Source organism: Miscanthus floridulus, chromosome 4 (assembly GCF_019320115.1).
Source record: "Miscanthus floridulus cultivar M001 chromosome 4, ASM1932011v1, whole genome shotgun sequence".
NCBI classification, from domain to species: domain Eukaryota; kingdom Viridiplantae; phylum Streptophyta; class Magnoliopsida; order Poales; family Poaceae; genus Miscanthus; species Miscanthus floridulus.
In genome coordinates, this window is record NC_089583.1 from 109,856,565 (window position 1) to 109,882,664 (window position 26,100).

At 50.1% G+C, this 26,100-nt stretch overlaps 1 protein-coding gene across 1 annotated transcript; it reads right to left on the reverse strand.

Moving 5' to 3' along the window:
- Positions 1–15,953: 15,953 nt before the first annotated feature.
- Positions 15,954–23,427, reverse strand: LOC136550305 (mavicyanin-like). Its single transcript, XM_066541836.1, has 2 exons — positions 23,102–23,427; positions 15,954–16,565 (listed from the first exon to the last, which is right to left on the reverse strand). The coding sequence occupies exons 1-2, from the start codon at positions 23,268–23,270 to the stop codon at positions 16,171–16,173; spliced, it is 564 nt and encodes a 187-aa protein (XP_066397933.1). The 5' UTR covers positions 23,271–23,427; the 3' UTR covers positions 15,954–16,170.
- Positions 23,428–26,100: the final 2,673 nt, after the last annotated feature.

Here is a 26,100-nt window from a genome sequence, read left to right on the forward strand (position 1 = left end):
CATCGGTCATCTGGAGCCTGAGGAACACTCCAAGCCAAGCCACGGGGTTCATGCCTTTCTTCCTAGGTCTATGGGGCCGAGGCCATACTCCCCACTGACTTGGAATATGGTTCCCCAAGGCTACAGGCCTATAACGAACAAAGCAACCGCACCACCCGAGAGGACGTCCTCGACCAACTAAAGGAAGCCCGAGACATCATGCTACTACACTCGGCTAAATACCAGCAAACCCTACGGCGCTATCAGGCTCGGCGCATCTGAAGACGAGACTTGAAGGTAGGCGATCTGGTGTTGAGGCTGGCGTAGAGCAACAAGGGTCGCCACAAGCTGACCCCGCCATGGGAAGGACCGTACATCATCGCCCAAGTGCTGAAGCCCAGAACCTACAAGCTAGCCAACGAGATGGGTGAAATCTTCACCAACGCTTGGAATATAGAACAGCTACGTCGCTTTTACCCTTAAAATTCCAAGCATTGTATATATTGTTTCTCAGAATACAATTGAAAAGCATTCATTAGTTGTTCTAATTTTTCGAGAAACCCCCCCGAGCCTATCATTGATCTCGACAAAACAATGACACTGTAAGGGAGACTCGGCTCTGCCTCCGCAGAACCGAATGTCCCTTAGGGGCTAGATGGGGGATTCCCCCTAAGTCCCACGCACCATTTTTTAGTCGTTTTTTCGAAAAAAAAAAATTCCTACGCCAAACCCTCTAGCACGCTCTGACGAATCGGTTGCGGAAAACCCAAGGACCAAAAGCCCGTATCAGGGCCAGAAGGCTGGTAGAGTCACAAGATGGCCTAAGCCTCTGGGCTATGGCGCTCCCTCACCACCTTCCGCCCAGGGGACGGCTTAGGCTCCAAGGAGGTTTTTTGCAAAGAAATCAGATCAGAGACAACAAGAGGGCAGAGGCTCGGAAATACAAGACAAACGATTAAAGAAACACGAGTACTTCAAAAAAAAGGCCTCCATGGCCATAAACGTTACGATACATAGTTAATTCCTATCCTATTTACATGGCCTCTTAGGCCCAGGTCACGGCTTAGGGCCTCCAGCATCGGCAGACGGTGGAGGAGCAACCACCTCCTCTTCGAACAGCTTGGCCAATGCCGTACCAGGGCCCTCTGCCGTCTCCATCAGCTACGCAAATGCCTCGTCAGCCTCCTTGTCATCGTCGGGCAGGACGTAGCCATCATTGATGGCTTGGAGGTCAATGCCTATATAGTGCGAGGCGATGACGGCCAGCGCGCGCTTGACGCTCGTGTGCAGCGCTCCTTGGAGCTGCTCGTGCACTTGACCGCTCAATGTAATCAGACGGCTCCCAAGGGAGCTACCTAATTGAAACCCCTCGACCTCCAAGGCCTCGTAGGTGGTGCGGGTGGCACTCTTTAGTGCCTCGTGCTCCCCGATCTTGGTCTCGAGCACCGCCTGCACCACGACGGAAGCCTCGGCTGCCTGGGCAACCTCCGCCTCTGACTCTGTGCCACAGGAAATGAAACAGGGTTGAGCGCAAAGGAAAACAAGCTAAATAGGGATGGAAGCCTACGGAACTCACCCTTGGCCTTTAGCTCCCAGTGTCAGGCCTCGACCCGAAAGGCCTCGGCTTTCTCCTTCAGGCGCTGAGCCTTGACTCGAGAAGCCTCAACCGCCCTAGAAGCTTCACTCCTCAGCTCTGCGTCACACCAGGAAGTTAGGGAGCGAACATAAGGAAAAGAGAATAAAACAAGGGGACTAGGACTCACCCTCAGCCTTTCCCCTCCAAACCACAGCCTCGGTTCGCGAGGCCTCAGCTGCTGCAAGGGCCTCATCCAAAGCGCCTTTTGTCAGCTGGTGCGCACTCTATTCCGCTCCTAGCTACCTAGCAAGAGCCTTGCCCGAGGCCATGGCTTCTTTGGCTCGAGACCTGAAGGCATCCTGATCACTGGCCATGCGGGTGAGCTCCTCCTCCAACTCCTTGACCCACGCCGCTAGAGGGGTGAGCTGCTCCTGAGCCGTGGCCACCTCGACCTTCGCGTTAGCACAACGAAGGCGGAGGTCCTCCACCACTGCACTCCACGCCGATAGGAGCTCGTTGGTGCCTGCAAGAAGGTCCTTCTACCGCTAAAGCTGGTCCCTGACGTCCCTCTCCCACCGGAGAAAGACCGACTTCCCAAGGGACCGGGTCTCGAGCTCCTGGGGGAAATAGAACAGGGGTCAATCCCTACAAAGAAAACCTGGAAAAAGACCACCGCATGAGAAAAGAAAGCACGAACCTAGGCGACTCCGGGCAGATCATTGGCCACCATGGACAGTGCCATCCATAGTGACCGCTCCGCTAGCTGGCAGTACTGCTCGAACATGTCCCAGCGACTGCCCTCAGCCGCATCCTCAAGGGCAAACAGAGGCTCCACCCCAGGGTCATCCCGGCTCTGCCACAGGACACGTGGGTGATCCCACTCGTGGGGCTCGAGTCGTACACGTGCGAGGGCCGAGCTTACCTCGCTCGGGGTTGGAATCGGCTATTCCACGACACCGGCCACCTCGGCGCCAGCCATCTCCTGCGCTCGAGAAGTATCGTCGTAGGAGATCGGAAGAACTTCCACCTCCTAGGCGCTCTCCCGCAACGACGGTGGGCCTTGAACCAATGGTGCCACCGAGGCCTCCGCGGCCTTCTTCTCCACTTCCTAGGCCGATAGCCTCGCCGCAATCATGTCAGCCTCGGTGGACCTAGGGGCTCCGGCCTCCGCCATCGTGGCCTCTGTGGTCCTAGGGGCTCCGGCCTCCGCCATCGTGGCCTCAGAGGTCCTAGGGGCTCCAGCCTCCACCACCGTGGCTTCGGCGGTCGCGGGGGCTCCGGCACCCGCTGTGGCAACCTCGATGGTCCTAGGCGCCGTGGCCTCCATCACCCCGCCCTGTGAAACCATGGGGACCTTGATCCCAGTGGCCTCCGCAGGCAAGGGAACCTCAGCCCCATCCGACCCACGGGCCTCGCCATCATAGGGCGAAGGCGCTCCCTCCCCCGCCTGTGTCGGGGCCGCCCCGATAGCCCCTCCTTGGGTGGTTGGCTCCTTCGGGTCAGCCCTTGCCGATGCCACGCCACGTTGTAGGGTGGCTTGCACCTCCGCCACCCAGTGGGCGGAGGAGCTAGGGTTAACCTTGAGCGCTTTTAAGGGCGCCAAGGTAGGCACCTCCAAAAGTCGCTTCTAGCGAAGGACAAAACGTTTACAAGGTCAGCACAAGATGAAAAAGCACTGTGGCTCCACCAAAAATACACCTACCTCAAGTAGGGCTGCAACCACTTCGGCACGGCGACCCTTGTCTGCACAGGCTGGTGGCGACGGCAGAGGCACGGCCTCCATGTTCATCAGCGCTAGTTGGTCCTCGACGGACCCTGACGCCCCCTCGGTCCTCTACGAGGGCAGTTATGTCGCCCCTGCCACCACCTGCTCCACCACTACCGCTGAGCCCACTGGGCTGACGGCACGCTTGCCCAACGCCCGCTCCTCGGGCGTGTTAGCCTTGGCCCTAAGGTGGGCAACCGCCAACCCCTGAGGCAGCAGCTCCTCCTCCTCCTCCTAGGAGCGTCGGGCTGCTTGCCGACGCCCCGAGCACCAGTCTCCCCTACGTCAGGGAGATGGTCCAAGGGACACCACCCCATCTCGCCCTCGTCATCCCCGTCTGAGGCATCTGTCGATATCGACGGCAATGGGGACTCCTCCAATGGGAGGCCATTCTTCCTTTGCTGGTGGCGGCGCTTATCTAGTTCCTCGCGCGCGAGGATCTTCTTCGTCCGCTTCGCCGCCTTGGCGTCCTTCCACTTTTTCTGCGCCTCGGCGTGCACCCGGTTGATCGCCCGCCGCCTCATGTCCTCAGGAATGGGTGGCGGAGAGGTGCGCACATCCCTCATCCCCTGCAAGAATGGTGAACGCGCATAAGGGAATGAGAAGTAAGGAGAAACAGAGAAGGCTCGAGGGCTGCAGCAGTGCGCGACTTACCAGTGAGAGGAACCCCTACGATGGGCACATCGCGATGGGGTCAGGTTGCCGCCCCTCAGCTTCACCTCCACTGTCTCCCCCACCCGACGAAGAATTTCCTCATCGAAAAGGGCGGAGGAGGACATCCAGATGCCCTCATTTGGCTCACCCGACCTTATCTCGAATAGGCGCCACCGTCGAGCCATCAGCGACAGCACCCTCCAATGGTGGAAGGCAGCCATGACCATGGCTGCAGTAAGGCCACGGCCCCGTAGCCTCTCTAGCCCCTCTAGAAGCGGCTATAGCTTGGGCTGATCCTCCCTTGGGACGCCATACTTCCACCTCTCCGGGCAGCTCCCCACAATCCACCTAGTGTAGGGGGGAAGTCCACCATCGTCGTTGTAGAGATAGAACCAGCTCGTGTACCATCGACGATTGGATGACGCGAGCTGGGCTGGGATGTAGAGGTGCTGGCGGTCCTAACGCACTTGGAGAGTGCAGCCACCGGCCCTCACCACCTTCCTCATGCCTGATGTGCCTGTCGGCTTAGTGGTATGCCCTGCCCCGAAGAGATGGAGCCACAACTCCCAATGGGGAGCAATCCCCAAGTACCCCTCGCAGACAGCGACAAAGATGGCCGCCTGCGCGATAGAGTTGGGGTTGAAGTTGTGGAGCTCCATGCCATAATAGTGCGGGAGCGCCCACATGAACTGGTCCATCAGAACGCTGAGGCCATGCTCGTGAAAGGAGACGAAGCTCACAACATAACCATCGTGAGGCCTTAGCTCCGGCTCACCCGATGGAGCGATCCACTCTGGCCTGCTGGGGTCCATCACCGGACGAAGGAGTCCACCGTCGATGAGCGACTGAAGCATCTCTACGGTGATGTCAGATGGATCCCAAGGGTCTGCCTCAATGACAATGATGTCGCTGGCCATGAGCGTGGTGGAGGGTTCGAATGCGTCGGTGAGTTTCTCTCTCTCTCTCTGGCTCGCCCTTCTCCCTTCTTCCTGGTGCCCACTGCTCTAGCGATGGCTTGATGGGGGCAGTGCTAATGCAGGCAAGGTAAGGTGGGGAGGGGCAAGGCTTGTTGCGTATTTATGTAGGGCAAAGGCGAAACAGACGGGCGATGAAATCGGGGAAGTTTCCCCCAGATCCGGCGTGGTTAACCCCGATCCGATTTTACTGCCCACGTGCCCACCTTTTCCTTAATAATTGTGGGAACAGTTATGTCCCATCTACTGACACCACGTCACGCCCGACCACTGCGGCAGCAGGCGTCATTCCGTCTCCTAGAAAACCACCTCAAAAGGCATGCCAGCCATTGCTGAGCTGATGGGGAAGATATTCCCCCCGCCCAATCCCTTCTAGATGAAGGAACCGGGCGCTAAGCCTATTACGGTCTAGGGGTTCAAAGGCTGGGCCCCTAGGGGTTTCGATAGCCACCCCAGGGCAACAGAGTTAGGGACGACCGTGGGCAAGCCCACTCGGGGCCGAGGCCCAAGCAAGCGAAACACTTGGGACGCCCTAAGTCATGTCCGAGACTGGCAGGAAGGTCTCCGAATGGGATCCCATCATAGGGAGGCACCGAGCCACCGAGGTCCAGCGAATAGCCTCGGCACCCACTAGAGAAACCCTCCGGTACTCTTGGAGTGCGTCTCCGGACCACTAGCCGTCCCCTAGCGAATGGGGCACGGGCCTCCACTCGGACTTACCCGATAACAGCTCACCGGAAGTGCCACCGCTCGTGCCCACCGAGGGTAGCCTAGCACATTCTACCCCTCCTTCCGAGCGAAAAGGAAGCGTGAGGGTCATACAAAAAGCTAGGGGAACCCCTGACGGACCTCTTGCTCCATGCAGAGGCTAAGGGGCTCTTCCTGCAATCTTACCGAGACCTAGCGACCCCAGCTTGCACTCGAGGAGGCTTGGCAAAACAACCCCTCCTTCTGAGCGAAAAGGAAGCGCGAGGGTCGTACAAAAAGCTAGGGGAGCTCCTGATGGCCCTCTCGCTCTGTGCAGAGGCTAGGGAGCCCTTCCTACAGATATGTTGAGACCCCACGACTCAGGCTCGCACCCAAGGGGGCCTCGGTAAACAAACCCTCACGCGCGAGGGGCATACAAAAAGCCAGGGGAACACCCGATGGCCCTCTCACTCCATGTAGAGGCTAAGGGTCTCTTCCTGCAACCTTACCGAGACCCAGCGGCCCAGGCTCACACCCGAATGGGCTCGGCAAACAACCCCTCCGTCCGAATGAAAAGGATATGTGAGGGCCGAACAAAAAAGCCAGGGGGACCTCTGACCGCCCTCTCGCTCCGGGCGGAGGCTCAGGGGCTCCTCCTGCACCCAAGACAAAGACAAACAACATAAGCCCACGCTAGAAGTCTCATTACAAACATGATAAAGGGCATCAAGCTCGTTATGGTCCAGGGGTTCGAAGGCTGGCCCCCCTAGGGTTTCGACAGCCGCCCCAGGGCAACAGAGTTAGGGACGACTATGGGTGAGCCCATGTATGGCCAAGGCTCGAGCAAATGATCGCTCAGGGCATCCTAAGTCATGTCCGAGACCGGTAGGGAGGTCTCTAAATGGGATCCCACCGTAGGGAGGCACCAAGCCACCGGGGCCCAGCAAACGGCCTTGGCACCCACTAGAGAAACCCTCTGGTGCTCTTGGAGTGCATCTTTGGACCACTAGCCGTCCCCTAGCGAATGGGGCATGAGCCTCCACTCGGACTTACCCGATAACAGCTCACCAGAAGTGCCATTGCTCGTGCCCACTGAGGGTAGCTTGGCACATTCCACCCCTCATTCCGAGCGAAAAGGAAGCATGAGGGTCGCACAAAAAGTTAGGGGTACCCCTGACCACCCTCTTGCTTTGTGTAGAGGCTCGGGGACTCTCCCTGCGACCTCGCTGAAATCCCGTGACCCGAACTCGCACTTATGGGCTCGGCAAATACGATAAAAACTCCTCACTCTAACATGAAAAAAGCCCCTAAAGGAGTAAAATCCACTCCTCCAGGGCCTCAGGGGCTACACCTGGCGGGTGCACTCGCGCGCACCCACCGAAACCTCAAGAAGCAAAACACAATCCCTACAGGAGTGGCTACAAGCCAAGTCTCGACAAACCCTCAGGGAGAGTGCATGTACTCCCCCTAAGGCTCAGGGGCTACTGTCAGGTACCATAAAATGGGGTACCCTGAGCGTCCACCAAAAGAGTCACTTAAATCCCATCAACAACAAAGCCATGGGTTCACCACCAGCCCCGTCCAAGCCCACCAGCTCTCTACCTTGCCTGAGGCCTCGCACGGGAGGTCTCGACACCCTGACGAAATCTCTGCCTTATGCGAGGCCTCTCATGAGAGGCCTCGGCAAGGATCCCAATCTCCGTCTCGCCCGAGGCCCTATGCGTATAGCCTCGAATGAGACAGCTATTCTCCGTGTCGCCCGAGGCTGGCTTGTTAATAACCCGTCACTCCCGCCTCGACCAGTCTTCCCGATAGCATGTCACATCCTATTAATGCGTCAACCACTCCTGCAATCTCAGTCGGACGATGGCTCAACACCATGGAGTGGCCGACGGGACAAGGAGTCGCATCAACACCATACCGGCTAAGACAAGGCACGGCGGGGATTACCGGCCACTGTGTTCTAGCGCTATGCCCACGATCAGCGCCGACGCTATGCTATGCCCCGTAACACCCGCCCCGAAGACAACGCGGCATGGGAAGTCTGGCCTAGGTCATCATTGCCTCCAAACCAGCGTACCAGACCGACTGCTCCCTCCGAGCCTCGGCACCCTACATCAGGGCCTCGGCCATCTCGAGATTCATGTCTGCCAAGACCCCCACCATGGTTCAGCCTCGGCACCAACCGAGACTCGGCCTCGCGCATAGTCAACCCACAGCGACCCGCACGCTGACCGCCGCGCCCGCTTCGAGGTAGCCCTGGAGTTCCTATGATGCATAGGATCAGATGTGACCAGCATGTCGCCCCAGCGCTTCAAGGACGAACCACTCTGATGACCATGCCGCCATAGGAACAGGCTACAGGGCTCGGACACGCCACCTCCGTTCACACGACGCTGTATAGTTAGCGCACGTACTACCTTGGTCCTCCCTTCAACTATAAAAGGAAAGGACTTGGGCCATTTCTGAGGGAGGAACATAGGCACACACAAAAACAACACCCTGTAACACGCATACTCCCTCGCTGTCTAAGAGCAATGTCTCAAGCAGCCCGCATCACTCCTGTGCCGAGACCTGGGACTAGCTCCCTCTCTCATCCTAGCTTGTAACCCCCTACTACAAGCACCTCGGTGCAAGGAATACAAGATTGACCTCTCAGACTAGATGTAGGGCACCGATTGCCTAAACCAGTATAAGCCTTGTGTCTCTTTGCATCACCATCTGGGATCAAGAACACATGCAGTATAAATTTACTAGTTGGTTGAGGGACTCCCCGGTCGAAAACACCGACAAGTAGGAAAGTTAGTCTTCAGTGAGGTAACGACTAGTTGGTAACTATGAAGACCAGATCTCACAGAACGATGTTGATCAAGGAAACAACAAACCTAGCCCTACAATGCAAGTGCTACTTCTTCTCCAAATGTGCTATCAAGTCAATTCCATCTTGGACAATCATGTATATAGTGCAAGATGTTGTATCAGCTAAGTAAAGAACTAGAGAAAGCATATCCCTAGTTTCGATCAGCATCATTGTGCCCCTCGGAACCACAAATGGATTTGTTCAAGGCTCTATTGGACGAGGTGCCAGAGAATATTCAGAAACAGTTCCTTATCTATATAGGGATGCCCTCCATGTGGAGTAATGCTTTGTGCCCTGTAAAAATAGCCCACAAGTCCAATGTTTGTGCATCGTCGAGTTGGTGTCTAAATCAATGTTGAGGTTGTTTGCCTAAGAGGCGTGTAAGGAAAACCCTAGCCTCCATCCTCAGCGAGAAAGCTACCGCAGGTTATAAAGGAAGAATGAGAAATCTATCCAGATTTTGTGGCACTAAACTGGTTATCTTCAAGCCAGGCGATTAGTGACTCAAATGAAGTTGGATTGACCCCAAACTTGGTGATCTCATTCTTTGCTTAGGACCCTTCAATTGTCCTATGTTGGTTTGAGTATTGGTTTAGTAAAACATTAGATTTGAGAGATATCTTGTCGGCTCAGTTTGCTATCATTTCAGAACAGAGCAGTTTTGATAGATGAAATGTTTGGATGGTCAAACGGTGTCCGGTTGAGTTGAATTTTGGTGAGTAGTTAGAAGATCCATGGATCTACATGCCCACCAAAATTTGTGCATATTGGAGCACTAGTTTGTGAAATATGAATAGGACAACCGAAGAGTACAAAATCTGTAATTTCTTTGTGACTGCGATCATCCTTCGCCTTCGAAAGTTGTGTTTGCAATTGATGCCAAGGTATGTAACACGGTCAATAATTGTTGCTAGATAATCCTTTAGATGCCCTTAAGAAGACTCCTTAGACCCCTTTGTACCGTGTTCTTGGCCTCTTCTATCAGCAATGTTCGAGCAATCGAGGTGTCCTACGAGTCAATTTATACCCTTGCAAATCGAAAGTAATTAGAAAGGTGTCAAACCATAGATTTTTGGATTATGGTTTTTGAGATATTGATTGGCCTTCGAATGGAAGCCTCGACGTCAAATATAGTTTAAGAAGGCTAGTTTTGCTACGATGCAAGTCAACCCAACTTGCTGTGCAACTACACCACAAAGGCAAATTGTACTCAACCTGCTTGGTAGTGAACTATTCCCTAGTTTTGTGATTACTCGCAACTTGTGTTGTCCTCCAAGCCTCACTAACATCCTTCTGCGTCAATGGTTCTCCAATGATGATATGCCTTTGGTACCTTATATGTGTTTTTACCCAAGAGGTTGCATCAGATTCAACCTAGATCACTGTTGCAACTTAGATCCAAAGGCTCCCTAAGGAATGATCATCGAGAACATTGAGCCGACAGAGTTAGCTATTATGTTTACCACTCACTCAATAGACTCAGACCATACAATATTGTTATCAGAGAAAGAGAATTGCACACATGGAACCATTGCAATGAGTATCCTTCTAAAGATTATGATCTAGTGCAAAGTCCATATGGTCTGTGCTATATCCACTAGGGAAGTAGATGCTACAAGTATTTAGTCTACATTTGTATCGCTCTTCGTACATCGAGGACGAAGTATGTAGGACATTGCTATCTTGGATTCCTCCCAAAGTAATAATACTTCATGAAGGCTAATGAAGGAAATTCTTCAGACAAAACTTACTACAAAGGACAAGTATCAGAAAGTGTCTTGACCAAATTAGCCTCTCTTATGCTTGAAGCTATGTAGCCTAAAGCTATCGCTGATATTGGAAACTGGTAGCATGTCTCTCTTCCATAAAAGTCTTTCGTCCTAAATCTCAGGACGTGATTCTTTTAAGGGGGGAGGGCTGTAACACCCCAGGTGTTTGCCACCAGTTAAGCAATGGGTTTGAGCTCAAACATGGCATATTAAGTGATGATGAAGATATCAAGGTCAAACCTATGGAAATGAGCCCCAACCTAAACTTGGATATTGCACCCTTGCTTTACATATAGGCCCTTTTCAAGATATATGCTTGGCTGGTGTTATTAGAATATCTTCATGTGTCTCACATCAATACCCATCTATATTGATCCATGGAAAAGTTTCGTGAAGTTTAGAATCAAGAGGTCACATGAAATGACAAGTTATGTCCTCGCTTGAATTATTTTATAAAGTGAATGGAATTCTTGATCATCAACCAAATCTTGCAACCATGCCCAAATGACTCTAGATGAACTCTACAACAAAAGTCATGAAAGGTTCATGTCGAGCAAATGCCAAGAAAATGCTTCAATGGATCACGAACATAATTTAAGCTTTATCGTGACCCTACTTTGGTCTAAGTAGAACTATAGCTTGTGCACCTGTTTTAAAGTTGGACATTAAATAAAAGTTGAAGCTCATGTTATGTAGAAGAAACTTTGTTCTTGGAGTATACCATGGATCGGCTCGAAACTAAGTCTAGCAGTGGCTCAAAGTTGGAACCTGCTGCTGATTTCAGCACTTAGAAATATTCTAAGTCTAGAAATTCATCGCCATCGGCATTAACGTCTTGCGTTCTCCAAATTTCGTTAAGCAACTTGACTTGACCCCAAAATGGAAGTTGGAGCTAAGTTCATGGAGAAGGGCATGTAAAAAGATGGCACCAGTTTGACCTCGTTTTCACCATCAATTTGAATGGTTGCTTGTCGCTGTTAATATGTTGACACTAGCAGTTTGTGGCTTAATTACCCGCTGTTGAAGAGCTCTAATGACCATGCAGCCTTAATAAAAGTTGGAGAGTAATCAGAGTTGAGCAAACTTCATTTTAGGCCCAAAGTCCAATTCACACCCGAGACGGCCCAAATCTGCTCCCCACCATGTCCACACCGACGCCCACCACCTGTTCGGAGTTTTGCCTCATTGGGTGACGCGTGTCCTGGACGTGTCCTCCATGCCCGAGCTGAGCACCTCACCTTGCTGCCATGCGTCCTTGCACCCCTGCATCAATGTGGAGAGCCGAGCGTGTTTCCCTTCACTCGCTCTGGCCCTCCCTTTCTTCTTCCCTCTCGTGCTGCTGCTGCTTGCGGGCGCGACCGTCGCCGCCATTGCCAGTCGAGCTGGCCGTCGCCCATCTCCATGGCCGCCGTTGTTCCTTCATATCCGGCCTCCCTCCACCCAAATTGACCGCACCACCACCTCCCTCACCTCATGCCGCAACCCCAGCACCCCTCGCCTGAAGCCACTTGTCACCGGCGCGCCCTCACCGCTGGTGCCGCTCGGCCTAGGCCGCCAGCGCACGTGGCTGGGGCTCCACGCTCCACCTTGAGCCAAGCCGAGGCCACCGGTGAGTGCGCGCAACCCTGCTCGTGCTCCGCCGCCATTCCTACGCCGCTGACGAGCCGGCAAGGACCGCGCGCATCCTCCGCTCCAAATCCCGTCAAGGACCACGCGCATCAATTCGACATAAGGGAAGGGCCATTCTGCGAAGCCATGACTCATTTGAATAGTGCTCCTGAGGGCCCCTTCGCTGTAGTTTAATTAATGTTTTCTGCAGGGACCCCGATGCAAGACTTACATGTCTTTTCTTTTGTTTTTACAGATTTGAATGATGAACTTTGAAAATTCATAGTAATTCATACAAAAATCGTAAAATAGAAAATAAGGACTTTTTGAAATCCTTGAAAAAATTTCTATGCATTGGATCTATAATATTACGTGTTATAGTTTAAAGTTTTAGCTGTAAAAATAGATTTATGCAGTTAGGTTTTTAATGCTAGTTGTATTTGTCTTTTTCATAACTGTAGTTATTTTGCTCAAATAAATGTGAAATTTTTATGGGATGCTCATCAAGTGATTGTTATTGTCTGGTAAAAATTTCATGAGTTTATGATTTACTATTTTAAGAGTTATAAAAATAACAAATGCCCTGTAATGCTTTGCTCCTACTCTGAATAGTTCTGCATGTTTGAATTAATTGGCTCAGTTAAGTTATGAATCATGACTTGATGAAAATACATGAGTTGTAGTACTTTTCTTAAGCTTTCCAAAAAGTTAAATATCATGATTTTTGACTAAGTAGATCTTGAGTTATACTTGCTTAAATCGCTGTGGCTGTTTCTGCCCAAACCCAGACATGGTTTCCTTGTTCTTACTGTGGAGCCTTCTTACTAGTAGAATTAGCTTTAGGTGTTTAAAACAAAGTTGTTTAGAATTTTCTAAGCTTTCTAAAAAGTCTAGAACCACATTTATTGGACATGTGTAACTCCATTTATAGCTGTTTAAAGTGGCATGTCAGTTTCTGTCTATGTTTTGGACAGAGATGCAATTATTGGATTAATTGACCCTTCTAACTGTAGAATCATCTTAATATGAGAATAAGAAAGCTGTAGGTAACTTCCTAAGCTTTTCAAAAAGTTATGGTTCGTGTTTGTTGGAGGTCTAGAACTCTAGTTATGCTTCTGTGAAGTTCCGATCAGTTTTCTGTATCACTGCTGTTGGGTTGCAATTGCAATTTTGCTTGTGCAATTATTTTCGTGGTGTAAATGATGTTTGCTATGGTTGTAGTGAATACAAAAGTTGTAGAAAATTTCATGATATTGCTTGTGTTTAAATTGTAAGGTCATAGGCCAGATAGTGTAGGAGTTACATGACTTTTAAGTCTTCTGTCAGGTTTTGATTTTATTCTGAGCCAATCTGAAAGATGCTAGTGTTTGATCTAGTTAGGTTTTGAATGAGTTTTTGGTGATAATAACAAAGTTGTAGATAATTCATGTATCTAGCTGCTGTTAAAATTTGGTGGTATTTGGCCTTGTGGTTTGTGAGTTATGCCTGTTTAAAGTTGGGTTTCAGAAATGGCTGCTCTCTGTCAATTGTGGACCAGTTTCTGTAAATGGGTATATATGACTTAGTTAACTTGAGAATCATGCTAAAATGATTAAATATGAATTGTATAAAATTTCATAAGCTTTCCAGAATGTCTTGGTGCATGGCTATTGGATTTGTATAACTCTAGTTAGGATCCAAATATGAAGCTGTTGTTTCCAGTCTAGAAATAGACATATGCTAGTTGTGGTTGCTTACTCCATGTGTTGCTAAGTTTGGCTTATGCCCTTGTTGATGGTCAAGTTATGATACTTGTGACCTTGTTAAACTTGTGTCATGCTTGATGTGCTTGCTCTCTATAGTTAGTTGTGTGATGTTAGTTAAATAGCTATTGGTGTCTATGTCTTGCATAATCTTGTGTTTATCTTGAATGTTTATGTGGTGCCTCTTGTATTACCATTCTTCATATTCATGCACTTGCATCTTGCATCTCATCTAGGTGCGCTAGATGAACCACGTGAAGGACGTGATGTTGGAGCCGAACCCGAAGACAGTGTATAGTGGACCTATCCTGAAGGTGGAAGGACTGGACAAGTGCTAGGATGGGAGATGCTCACTTAGCGAGTGTCGTCTAACTGACACTGACTCAATGTGGGATCCCAGGCAAGCCCCAGAGCATTCTAAGTCTCCTACTTTATAAAAGCAATTCTTTCCATAAATATGCGTTTATATATATTGTTGCATTAAGTTGTAGGAGTTGATTGAAACCGTTGATGCATTTATTACTATCCTTGCCTACCTTATTACCTATTTACCCTGTTAGGTCAGGATCGAATAACTGCTTAGCCTTACTTAGACCGATAGCGATCGGTGATATCCGGTCACCTACATTATAGGTGGTTACTGAAAGAATTTAGCTATGGAAAGAATGATATCCTGGAATTAACCATGTGTGATGGATAATTGGAGACCAGACGGAAAAAGTTGGAGGCAACCAGACAGGGTTCTAGGGTGCTGTTAGTTTTCGTCTGTGTCGATTAAGGACCGATCGTTGCTCGTCCCTCTTGTCATGTTGAATGCATGCCTCACATTTAGCTGGCCAAATAAAGTACCTTTCGACCGCGAAGCTAGTGACATTATTTGAGCCAGGATAAACCCGGATTGGCAGACTGGTGCTGAAGGGGGTATGACGGGGACGCGAAGAGTGAGCCCAAGGTGCGTCCTGGCTGTCGAGCGGTCCCTGGGTAGTGCGGTCCCGGCTGTTATCCCGCGGCTACTTGGAAAGTGTCATTGGTGATCTGTAGCTCACTTGATCAGTGAGTGTGGTTTGTGTGAGGAATAAATCACCAGCTGGTTAGCAATCGATTCGAATCACCATCGCTCCTAGATAGTGAACACTTGACTCGAGCTATGGCATCGTAGTAATTATTATGGAACAATGATGGTTATCTGGATGGTATGGGATATGCTAAATCTAAATTGGTAACTGGATGTTATTGGTTAATCAAGTGATTGCTATAGTACAGGTGCTTACCTAGGTGGATATGTTATAATAAAGATGATGCAAAGTGCTTAAAATGGTTTCTTCATGATAGCTTATGCTTTTCGCAAACGAGTCAGCTAGCCCACTAAAGAAAGCCTTGCATAATCCTTGGTGTCACTTTATTTCTAGTTTACGACGGGTAAGTCTGGCTGAGTACATTCGAGTACTCAGGGTTTATCCCACCTTGTTGCAGGTGAAGTTCTCGACCTGTTGATGATGGTGGCTAACCGCCGGTGGGCTCGGTGATTCTATACTTACTTCTCATCTATGTGCTTTTGTCGGATGATGTCACTTATGCTAGCAATATATTTGGAACTTATATTAATGTAATATTTAAAAGCTATGTTGTTTTCACTAAGCGATTTTGAAACTCAAACTGGTACTTTTATTTGTGAACCCATTTGTAATATTATTTCCGCTGCAACCCTGTGTATGTGATGTGTATTTGCTTAATCCCACGATCTTGGTTGTGATGTTGATTTACCGAGGTCTTTCGGGACACTCGGCGGACTACCGGGTTTATATGAGTGAAAGTATGCGCGTGTCAACGTGTTAGCGGGGACAGCCGTACTTGATCTTGTATAAATTGGACGGTTCTGTTACAGAATACGTTTACTATAAAAATATATTTTATAATTAATTTAGTGATATTTATTTTATATCATAAATGTTAGTATTGCTTGTATAATTTTGATCAAAATACAAACCATCTCACTTCTCGAAAAATGACAACTGTTTTTGTTGTTGTTGAGAATTTACTCATTTCATAATTATTTTGAAAATTCTTTGATCCAAATAAGCTCTCAATGGGTCAGGAAATCCTGGCCTCCCAACTTGTTATCTGCATGCCTTGGCGAATGCCTCCTGCCTAGTCCAGATTTCATCGGCTCTAGCTCAAGGGAGTAGAAAGAGGAGATTAAAAAGCCGTAATTCTTTATTTTATCGGCTCTAGCTCCCTACATTACGGCTACAACTACAAGGTCGGAGCGGAGTCAAAGTCAGCGTAAAGCACACCGAATAAGTCCTTAATTTCCTAGTCCAGATTTCAGACGAACAAACAGCCCAAAACATGAGGAAATTAATTGACAACCGGCAGAAATCCCATGGGATACCAGGATCCACAGAATCAGAGCAGTGTATGAAACCAGACGGGCAAAAGAGAAAAAGTAAAACAAACACAGATCCAGGTGCTAAATGCTCATACGGCCACAGACACAGTACGGTCCCTCACAATTCACAAAGGCGTCGTCCCCTAGCCGACACTAAACGGCCCTGATCATGCCAGCACGGCCGCAGCCAGAGAGAGCAGGGACGCGGCGACGGCCGCGGCCACGGAGCTGGCGGAGAGGGCCTTCGGCGTGTCGTTGGGGTGCGGCGACGGCGCGACCGTGGCGCCGCCGGAGGGCTTGGAGCCGGAGGGGGTCGGAGACGGTGCGACGGAGGGGGACTCGGAAGGGGCAGCAGAGGAGGAGGCGACGCGGATGTCCACCTTCTGGCCGGCGGCGCAGTGGCTCGTGAAGCCGCAGAGGAAGTAGTGGTGGCCCGTGTTGTTGAGGACGACAGAGTCGTTGCCCGTGGACCAGGTGGTCGTCGGCTTGCTGGCGTCACAGTTCTTGTAGTCCGCCTTGCTCACTGCCAGCACGTTGTGGAACTGCTTGTTGTATGTGAACACTGCAATCATACGCCAACAAGATCACAAGTCGTCAGACATGAATCAATCAATAGTCACTAGTTTCTTTCTTTTTTTTATTAACTAATAAGCAGGAGCAGTGCTATATAGGAGTATCATAAAATTAAGGAGGAGGATGCCAGTTTTACAAAAGGTTGCTACTTGGACAAAACTAAAACAAACACAGACACAAACACAGGCACTAAAGTGATGTGGATGATTCTATCCATGTTCCATGGATCCCCACACATAGCCAATAGCTTCAACAACTGACGAACAAAACCAGTAGTAAACACTGATCAGTAAGATGTCCCACATGGTCAATAAGTCTGCCAGCTGAAGCCTGAAGAGGGTAGTGCCATGTTTGAAACAGAGATAAATCTGACACCAGCATGATGGCATCATGAATTTGACAAAGTTACTAAATTCCTGAGCTTAGATGACCAATTTCATCTATGCACCTCATCATGCTAATGTCCTACGTATTGTATTGTAAACGTAAGAAACGTCAACATCCTCATGGACAAACTTTTTGGTTGCTGGGGATTAAAGCATAATGAATTATTTATGAAGCATAGCTCATATCAGCACGGATCCTACCAACCCACTCAATGACGGTACCGATCGCCTTTGATGAAAGTGCTACGATTCCACACTATCTAGTTATATCTGCGTTATTCATGAAAATTCCACACAGCAATCCGTGCCAACAAACCAAAATTTTTATCTCCACTCAACAGCTACTCGACAGCTATTTTTATCTCCTCATGGCCAGAAGATGCACCTTGGTCGAAGAAAGGCAGAATTCAGTGCAGCCGTGGAATAAACAGGTAAAAAACCGAGCAATTTTGACTTGAGTGGCATGCATCTCTAGTGGATGAAATGATAGGAGAGGCGATCATGATGCCAACTTTACAGCTCATGGGCCTACCCCAATCTGGCATCCACATTGCAAGCATGACACTGGAGGTGGGCTGTATCATCCACATTGGCAATCATAGAAACCTTTCCTGGATGGGGTTATCCTCATTTGAAGTCCTCTCATTACTATAGCTATAAAGATGCTATGCACGCCCTCATCTTTTGGACCCAATGAGAGGGCCGGCAAGAGCTACCACCAGATCGAATCGCTGGATCGGACGAAAGATCGGATGAAAGTGAGCATACAATTAGAGCGCATGCAGCAGCATCGGTGAGTTGGCAACAGGGCCCAGCACCAGGACATTCCCAATCCAGACAAGGCCATGTTCGCTCGTCTTATGAGCAGTATTATTTCAGCGAATAAATATTATTTTTCTTTCACAACAAATTAGCGAACGGTACTTTTAGGCATAGTTTTTCAGCAAAGCAAACAGAACCTATGGATAGTTTCTATCCCTATTTATTAGGCTGCCACATCAGCATTTTAATGACGTGGAAGGCAACTAAACGAAGAAAAAGAAGGAAATTGAGGGCTTGTTTGGCAGGGCTCCTTTTCGGCTCCGGCTCCGGCTCCTCCAGAGGAGCCCTGCCAAACGTTTTCTTGGAGGAGCCGTTTTTTAGTAAAAAAACAAAGGAGCCGGAGCCGTTTTAGAGGAGCCACAATTTATGGCTCCTTCAAAACGGCTCTGGCTCCTTCAGAGAAGCCCCTCGGGAGGAGCCGTGCCAAAAAGCCCCGAGTCTAGCGAAAGAAATCAGTGATTTTCGCGTTGGGAGAGGACACATCGTTTCCATCTCTCCTCTGCAGATCCCGTGCGCCGTAGACGTGGGAGGTCGCCGGCGCGGCCACCGGTGTGGTCGCGGAGTCGCTCGCGCGGACGCGGCCGTCGACGCGGAGCTCGCTGGCGCGGCCGCCAGCGCGGACGCGGACTCGCTAGCGCGGCCGGAGCCAAGTCGCTCGCGCGGCCGCCAGCGTGGCGAGGAGTTGGGGACTTGGGGTTGGGGTCGAACGGGGGACTGCTGATGGAGAACTCGTCGCGCTTGCTGCTGTCCGCGAGGGCTGCGACGCCGCTGGCTGAGGCGGAGGAGATGGAAGCAAGCAAGATGCGGTTGAGTTTATCATCGATGACAAGCAAGCAAGCAAAATCGAGATATGGTCCTGGTCAACGCATTTGCAGGGACGCTGCCGCGGGACCACTTCGCCGACATGGTCCGGGCCAGCGCTACCATCAACCATCTACACCGCCGACCCCGCCTACACCTTCGACGACGCCATGGCCGTCCGTGGCGGTCGCGTGGTCTGCGTCGGGACTTACGAGTCCGTCAAGGTCACGTTCCTGCGCTTCTCTTTCCCTCCGGCGGCGAGCACGATGGCGCCCCGATGCGGTTCGCAGCTTTCCGCGGCGAGCATGGCCAGGGCGGAGTTCATGGTGTAGAGCACGGCTTGTTCATAGGTGGCGCAGAGGATCCAGGTACAGCAAGGTAAATGATTCGCTGGATTTTTATTTGGATCCTGGATAAAAAGGCTGTATTGGGGAGAATAGTTTCTTTGTATTGGGGACAATAATTTCTTTGTACAATATCCGAGACTATAAAAATTAATGATGGTTTTTGCACCGTAAGTGCCTTTATTTGACAAGTCGTTGCATGCCCATATAAAAGCCAAAAGGTGATGTATTTCAGGCAGATGCGGAGAAAAAGTGAACAACACATCACATCATGGTACCGGCCGGAGTACTCTACTCCGTATGTAGCTGGGCAGTGGTAGACAATGCATGGTTGTTTCACCAACAAAGTATCGTATTTTGGTGAATGGAAGTGATGTTCATCGTCTAGGAATTGTAGGCTTGCCAAGGTTGCAAACTTGCAACCTCTCCCATGCCAGTAAAACAGTACAGTGTGATCCAGATCCAGGCGGGTGACAAGTGCTTAGGCTATCTCAACTACAACACCCAAAATACAAAATCAATTCATCCTTTGATAACTCTATCGGCAAAGGGTTCAATACATATTTGGTATCTTCTTCAGCACCAAGACCCAAAAGAGAATCCTTTCAGCAAATGAGTTTTCAGGGAAGATGATGCTTATATTTAGGTTGTGCTTCACAGACAACCTAAAATAGATCTCCAGTATAAGTACTCTGTTAAATGTTGATTTTAGATCTCTTTCTACCTATTTTAGGTTTGGATGTCCGTATAGGATTCTTGTTGGAGACAGAGCAACTACTGGGTCAGTCTACATCTCTACAACAATGATGGCCTTGTCACTGGAGAAGCAATCTCTCATCCATTTCCACCAGAAACAGAAGGACGTGTGGCCTGCGTCTGCGTCTCAAACTCTCAATGCCTCATTGGAGTAAGAGACAGCGGAGTGAGTGGGTGGGGGGGCGGTACAGAGATGTGCACGGCTCGTTTCTGGCAATCTTAACATGGGTTGCCGTCTACTAGTCTGAAACGATTGCATTGCCATGGAATCCCAATGCAGCAGAGGCACGCACAACACGCACCGCAAGGTAAGGCAAAGCCTACCCTATTTTCCTATCTAAACCTTCCCTAACTTGGCTGTGGCATTAAGGATTCAAGGTTAGATGGGAGTTGGGACAAGTGAAAAGGTGCTGTGAATGTTCTGTCACGGCCTCACGGGAGGAGAACCGTACGAGTAGAAATGCTCTAGAATGTTTTCTTTATGCTCATCATGTGTACCATGTGTGGGATTTGTTTTGGACTGTCATGATGGATAGCACTAAAGTTAGATCAATGAAGCAAAGCGCAAGCTAATAAGAATCATTAGTATTCCAGTACAATTCAACTTTCTTAAGAGGATGGTGGTCCGGCGGCAAAAGCAGCATCAAGTTTTTCCAGAAAGGAGAAAGCCCGTTCGAAGCACCAGGCATGTCTAGAAAAGCTACTCCTACCCGTACCAGAAAAGGTTCCTTCATCACAGGATTAACCAGCAAAGGCAACAGAGCCTTCACTACCTGAGAAGAAGAGAAGGCAAAAGCTTGTTGACCTCTCGATAATTCTGGAGCACAGCGCACGTTCTTTTGTCCTTTCGCTAGCGAGGCAGTTGTCCTTTCGCTAGTGTAGGAGAAGGCTTGACTGTGCGTGACTGCACGGTGATATCACTGGCATGTCATGCTCTTTGCGCTGGCTAGAGAGCAGAGACGAGAGTCCCGGAGCACCGGAGCAGCAGGCATTTGTTTCGGCAAAAGCGTGTCCCTTTCCCCGGCGGAGCCCGGACGTGTGCAACGGACGGCAGGTCATCAGCATGCAGACTGATGAGCAGTGGCCGCCAGGCGCCAGGCGCGCGCGCAGCAGCGCCAGCGCCAGCCTTCCCGCGGCGCATTCATTGTGCGTGCCGCTACCACTGCTGCTCTGCCCCGTGCAGCCGTGCCCCACCATTAGCATCGGCTGGCGGTTGGGTGGGGCCGTGCGTCACGCCGAGAAAGGCGCCGGGATGTCCCTGCCGGGCGGGGCACGAGCGCGTTACCGTGATCGTTTCGTTAGCCGATTTAATATGAGAGAAAAATATTATCATGATTTATAATGTAGGATCGTATACGGTCACACCACGTCCAAATGGCGGACGCCGGCCGCCACGGGGAAGGAGAAGGTCGCGTCAAGAGCCTACCTGGAGCTATCCCTCGTGTTTCCATCTCCTGATCTCCATCGATCGCATTCCGGAAAGGATAGCCGAAAGCCTGCAGGTCGCTAGCCTGGCCACTCATCCTTCCTGGCCCGCAGCCAGCGCACTACAACTGCTGGTGCCCTGGTGCTGCACAAGGCGCGCGCACCCAGATCGATCGATCGATCCGCCGACACCCTCTCTGTTTCCTCACGGCCAACGTTCCGTCACGTCAGCCATCAATGAGATTATTGCTAATCCTCGACACGGTCATCCACCATTAATGGATCATTAACTTCATGGCGGCGCAGGCCAGCATAGATTTTGCGGGTACTACCACTACCTGTGCTGCCACTACCACAGCCGTCGTACGAGGGCAACTGAGGACAGTCCCAATGAAAAAAACTAGTAGTTTCTATAATATAGGATACTGCAAAAAAAAAGTACTGTTTTTCAACCCATGGTTTCTATGAGTAATAACTATTTTCTCTTTCTCTTTCTCAACTCTATCTTTTTCTCCAATGGAAGTGCGACATGAGCTTCATAGAAACTGGTGGTTTCTTCCCAATGACGATTTCATGGTTTCTTGGTGCATTGGGTCAAGAGTAGACCTGATTTCTTCATGAAGAAACCATTTCTATAATTTTTGCTCTCTTTCTTCATTAATTACGTTGCCATGTCAGCGTTTTGCCTACATGACAAGTCATTTAATGAGGATAGAAACCATCATCAATGCACCATTGGGACTGCCCTGAGGCCTTGTTTAGTTGTAGGAAGTTGGAATTTGGAGCTACAGTAGCACTTTCGTTTTTATTTGATAATTAGTGTTTAATCATGGACTAATTAGACTCAAAACGTTTGTCTCGCAATTTTCCACCAAACTGTGCAATTAGTTTTTTTTCTTTTACATTTAATACTCCATACACGGGCCTAATACTTTTTAAAAATTTAGGGTGGAACTAAACGCCTGATAAAGCCGGCGTAGTTATTAGGCGCCGCACAGGCTGACGACCAACGCGGCGCGGGGCTGTAATAATCCGTAAATGAGGCCTCGGCTTCCAGCCAGGCAGCCAGCCGCTCGCCGTGCCGCGCCCGCGCGAAGGTACACGTAGCTAGCGTGGCCACCGATTCTCGGGTGCTTTCTTCCGTTCACGTGTAAAGCGGCCACGGGTAAACGGAGGTGCGCGGCCTTTTCTTTGCTGCTGGGGCTGGGACGAGTGAAAACAAGGTTTTAAATTTTCGGTTATAGCCTCCGCGGTCTTTGACTATAGCTATTTAAAAATATTTATCTAAGTTTTTTCATACCACTATAACCCGCTATATCTGACTATAGCCTATTTTCAAAACTAGAACGCTAAATTGTTTAGCCAGTTATTTAAAACCTCGGTGTCCACACGCGACGTGAGCGAGTTTTCGCTCGGAATTAGGGCGTGGGGGCCCGCTTCCGGAATTAGTAGTGCTGCTCTCCTCCATGGCCGGTGGCCGCTACCGGAAGCCTGAAACTGACAGAATCACACAAAAACAAATCTGTTGTTGGGAAATTACTTTGTGGTACTTCCGACGCCGAGAGGGTGGTGGAGATTGGACAGGGCTCAGAAGAGGACAGGGAAATTACTTTGTGGTACTTCCTTCCTGCAACTACGAGTAGGCGTCTTCCGATCGCTGTTCATTTTTTGCCGAGTTGCTGTTAACTTGTCAGTCCTAGTTTGTTACTCCTACAACCATGTGTCGTGCTGGCCCGAGTGCCACTAGCGCACTAATCACTAATACACCCGGGGTTCTATAGTTCTTGAGAAGGAACATTCCCTGAATTTCGGCAGAAAAATCGAAGTGTGTTCGCTTCAAAATTCTCCGTTCTCCTAGTGGAATTCTGAAGAAAATCTAACTAAACGAAAACAGGGAGTGATTGCTCCTGCTGCTCGATCAACAGTTCAACACACACACACGCAAAGAGAGCGCAAACGAGAGACGGACAGGGGGGAGGGATGGGACGCACCAACGGTGTCGCCGAGGTGGAACTTCTTGGAGCTGGCCCAGGCGGCGTAGTCGGGGTTGCCCATGATGGTCCACCCGGTCTTGTCGCCCACCTCGTACACGGCCGCCGACGCCACGCCCGCCCACAGCACCACCAGCAGCGCCGCCACGGCCGCCGCCCTCCGCGCCATGGCTCCGGCCGAACTAGCAGCAGCGAGCGAAGGGACGAGACGCGAGCTGGGGAGAAACCGTTACTATTCCTGCTCACGCGCTCTAGCAGTGGGAGAGCGATGGCAGTGTGCAGTACTGACTAATGACTGGCTGGCTGGCTGGCTGACCAACCGAGCTGGTAAATAAAAGCTCCGCGGCCTTCCAGCCCGGCCCCTGCGGCCCCGCCCGCGGCGAGGTTCCCGGAAATGCCCTTGTGGCCAGCGTTTGGTAGGTTTGGGGTGCCCGGGCTTTATGTGTTCCGGGTGGTAATTTCTCGTGGTCTTCCGCTTTGGCCTTCCGGGTTCTCGCTTTGTTGCTTCTGGCCTGACCAGGGTCTCGTCTGCGCTGCTGATACGGTCTACCGGCCGGCCAGCCGGCGCGGGTCGCTGTCCACGGCACGCGAGACCACTGCTGGCAGTCGCTACTAGCCTGCTACTGCTCGCTTCATCATCCGAACGAAGCTGCACATGGGGTGCAGAAGCGATGGAAGGCCCAAGCGAACGAACATGGGAACATGATTGTGGATGCATGCCCGGTCGCTCTGTTCCCTTGTTATGTATAGTGTTTTTCTTTTACAATAAAACATTATCAGCTGACTTATTAGTTGTAAAAACCATCAACCATACAGCTCGACCGTAGCTAATAAGATGTGCATGCATGGCGCCGAGAATACGTCCAGGGGCGGGAACCCTGGAGTCTTCTCGCCGTCGACGGAGGCGTTTTGCACGAGTACACGGCATAAAACGGCATAAGCGCCGGGGCTGAGGCTTACCAGTTTCCACCCGGCTCCCCCAAGGCCCCAACGCTTTTGGCGTGTGTGCATATACATGCATCAATGCATGGTTGTCGCTGTCGGCGGTGAGGCACTGACGAGTGCATATCCGCGCTCGTAATAAGGTACCGAGAGGATTCTTTTGGTGGAAGATGTCAAAACATCTTGACAATTGACAACAGCAGCGGGTACTTGAGGCAGGGGCGAAGCTACGTTCACGCATCGGAGTCGGGACACCGATGGTTTTGCAATCACCTCAAATGCCCAACGATTTTTGTCCAGCTTGGACCCCGGTAAAAAATATGTGCGACCCCGACAGACTTGCGGCCGAGCAGTCCATCGTGGCGTCACCTTAGGTCCTTAGCCCATCCATCGATTGATTAGCAAGGAGCAAAGATAAGCCCGGTAGCCCACCCAATGGCCTAGCTCCCGTTTCATGAAACGTGATTACGTGAATGCAAGTATATATGTACAGGTAAGCCCATAGCCCGGAAGGTAATAGGCCCACAGCCTGGTCATTGTTTCATCTTCCGATCTTTTTTGTTCTCATATCAATTCGCAAATCCTAGAGGTGGTGCCGCCGCTCCTTCATTCATATAAGGCACAAACTGACAAACCCCAACCGCAACTTGCCAGTGCCGCCGGCTATAAGCTTAAGGGCATGTGTAGTGGTGGGTCGACTATGTACACATACAAAAAGATGCAATTGAGTCGATTCCTTCCATCTCCAGTGGTAGGTCGACTCTTCCTGTGGGCCATTTAAATAAAAATATGTTTTGTTCTCCAAAGCTGGACACTTGCATGAGTGACCTGGTGCTTTTCGTCCATTTCCTCTTCGTCTTTTTTCCACGTGAATATTATTTTTATTGGAATGAATTGACTCATGTTTGGTGGTTGACTCCTGGCACACTCCATGCATCGATTTGCTCCAGTGGTGCATGTATCGACTCAGGCCAAATAAAATAATCCCATGAGTCATTTTAGAAACACCACTAGAAGAAGTCCTAAGCTCTCTGCCCATCTGTTGTCCAGGTACCCCAAATACCCAATACTTGAATTGGTAACTAGCAATCAAGTCTGAACCGTGAGGTCTTAGTTTTTTTTTTCCAGCTATACCATTCAAACTCAGAAAGCAGATAGGACATATGCCTTCCAGCAAAGAACGTGCTCTTTCATTGCGGCAAGATGTCAGGTATCTATCTACTTTAGTATAGCTTGCATATAGATGTATTTCAGTAGTGACTTACTGGCTTTTAACAGTATACAGATGGCTATACTTTCACATTAGTAATTTAGTATCGTTCAACACAACTAAAGGATGATCGTGAGCTTAATATACATTTGATAATATGCGCATATATATGCTTCATAAAGCAAGAATTTCTAGCCACCATTTAATTCGCTTTCACAAGATGGAGAGTCGTAGTTGTAGAGAAAAACTGTAGTAGGTAATTACTGCCGTGAAAGTTTATTTTGTCAACTTGTTATGTTATATATTGATATTATATTATCATAAACCTTAGAGGTAGTCCTGTGACTCTGTGAGAGTATCGACCCGGTGACTATTTATCCTGGCTTCGCCCCTGTCTGAGAGTAGTCCATATGTAGATAGACACGTTAGGTCGCTTGGCACAACCGCACAACGGAACAAACAGCTACATTTCGCGTAAGCCCCCGGTAGGGTGTGTAGTAGGCTATGGATGGTTTTGTGTAGGGGTTTCCAGTCATTCAGTGGAGTCCACTGTCCAGTCCAATCTCTACAGCAGTCTACAACAAGGCAAGCCGGACTCTGTACCTTGTCGTATCCTTCTTCACAGGACGACTACGACACGGCGCGAGTGTCGATCTGAATATCTGATCGGTGACGGCTGACGGGCGCTGACCGGTCGATCCAGCGATCCTGCACGTCGCGCACGAGCTTCCGGAAACTACCGGGGCGGCCGGCCCGGCCACAGGTGGAAGATGCAACTCGACAAACGTGTCTTCGTGAACCGGCTGACGCTGCTCGTGAGTTACTGCTGACGGCTGACGCTCGGCGT

Bases quoted from the DNA above. Each gene is read 5' to 3' on its own strand.
- LOC136550305 (XM_066541836.1), bottom strand. From the start codon at position 23,270: ATGGCGCGGAGGGCGGCGGCCGTGGCGGCGCTGCTGGTGGTGCTGTGG. The intron at 16,566-23,101 runs GTGCGTCCCATC...GTATGATTGCAG, and splicing joins CCACCTCGGCGACACCGTTG to TGTTCACATACAACAAGCAG.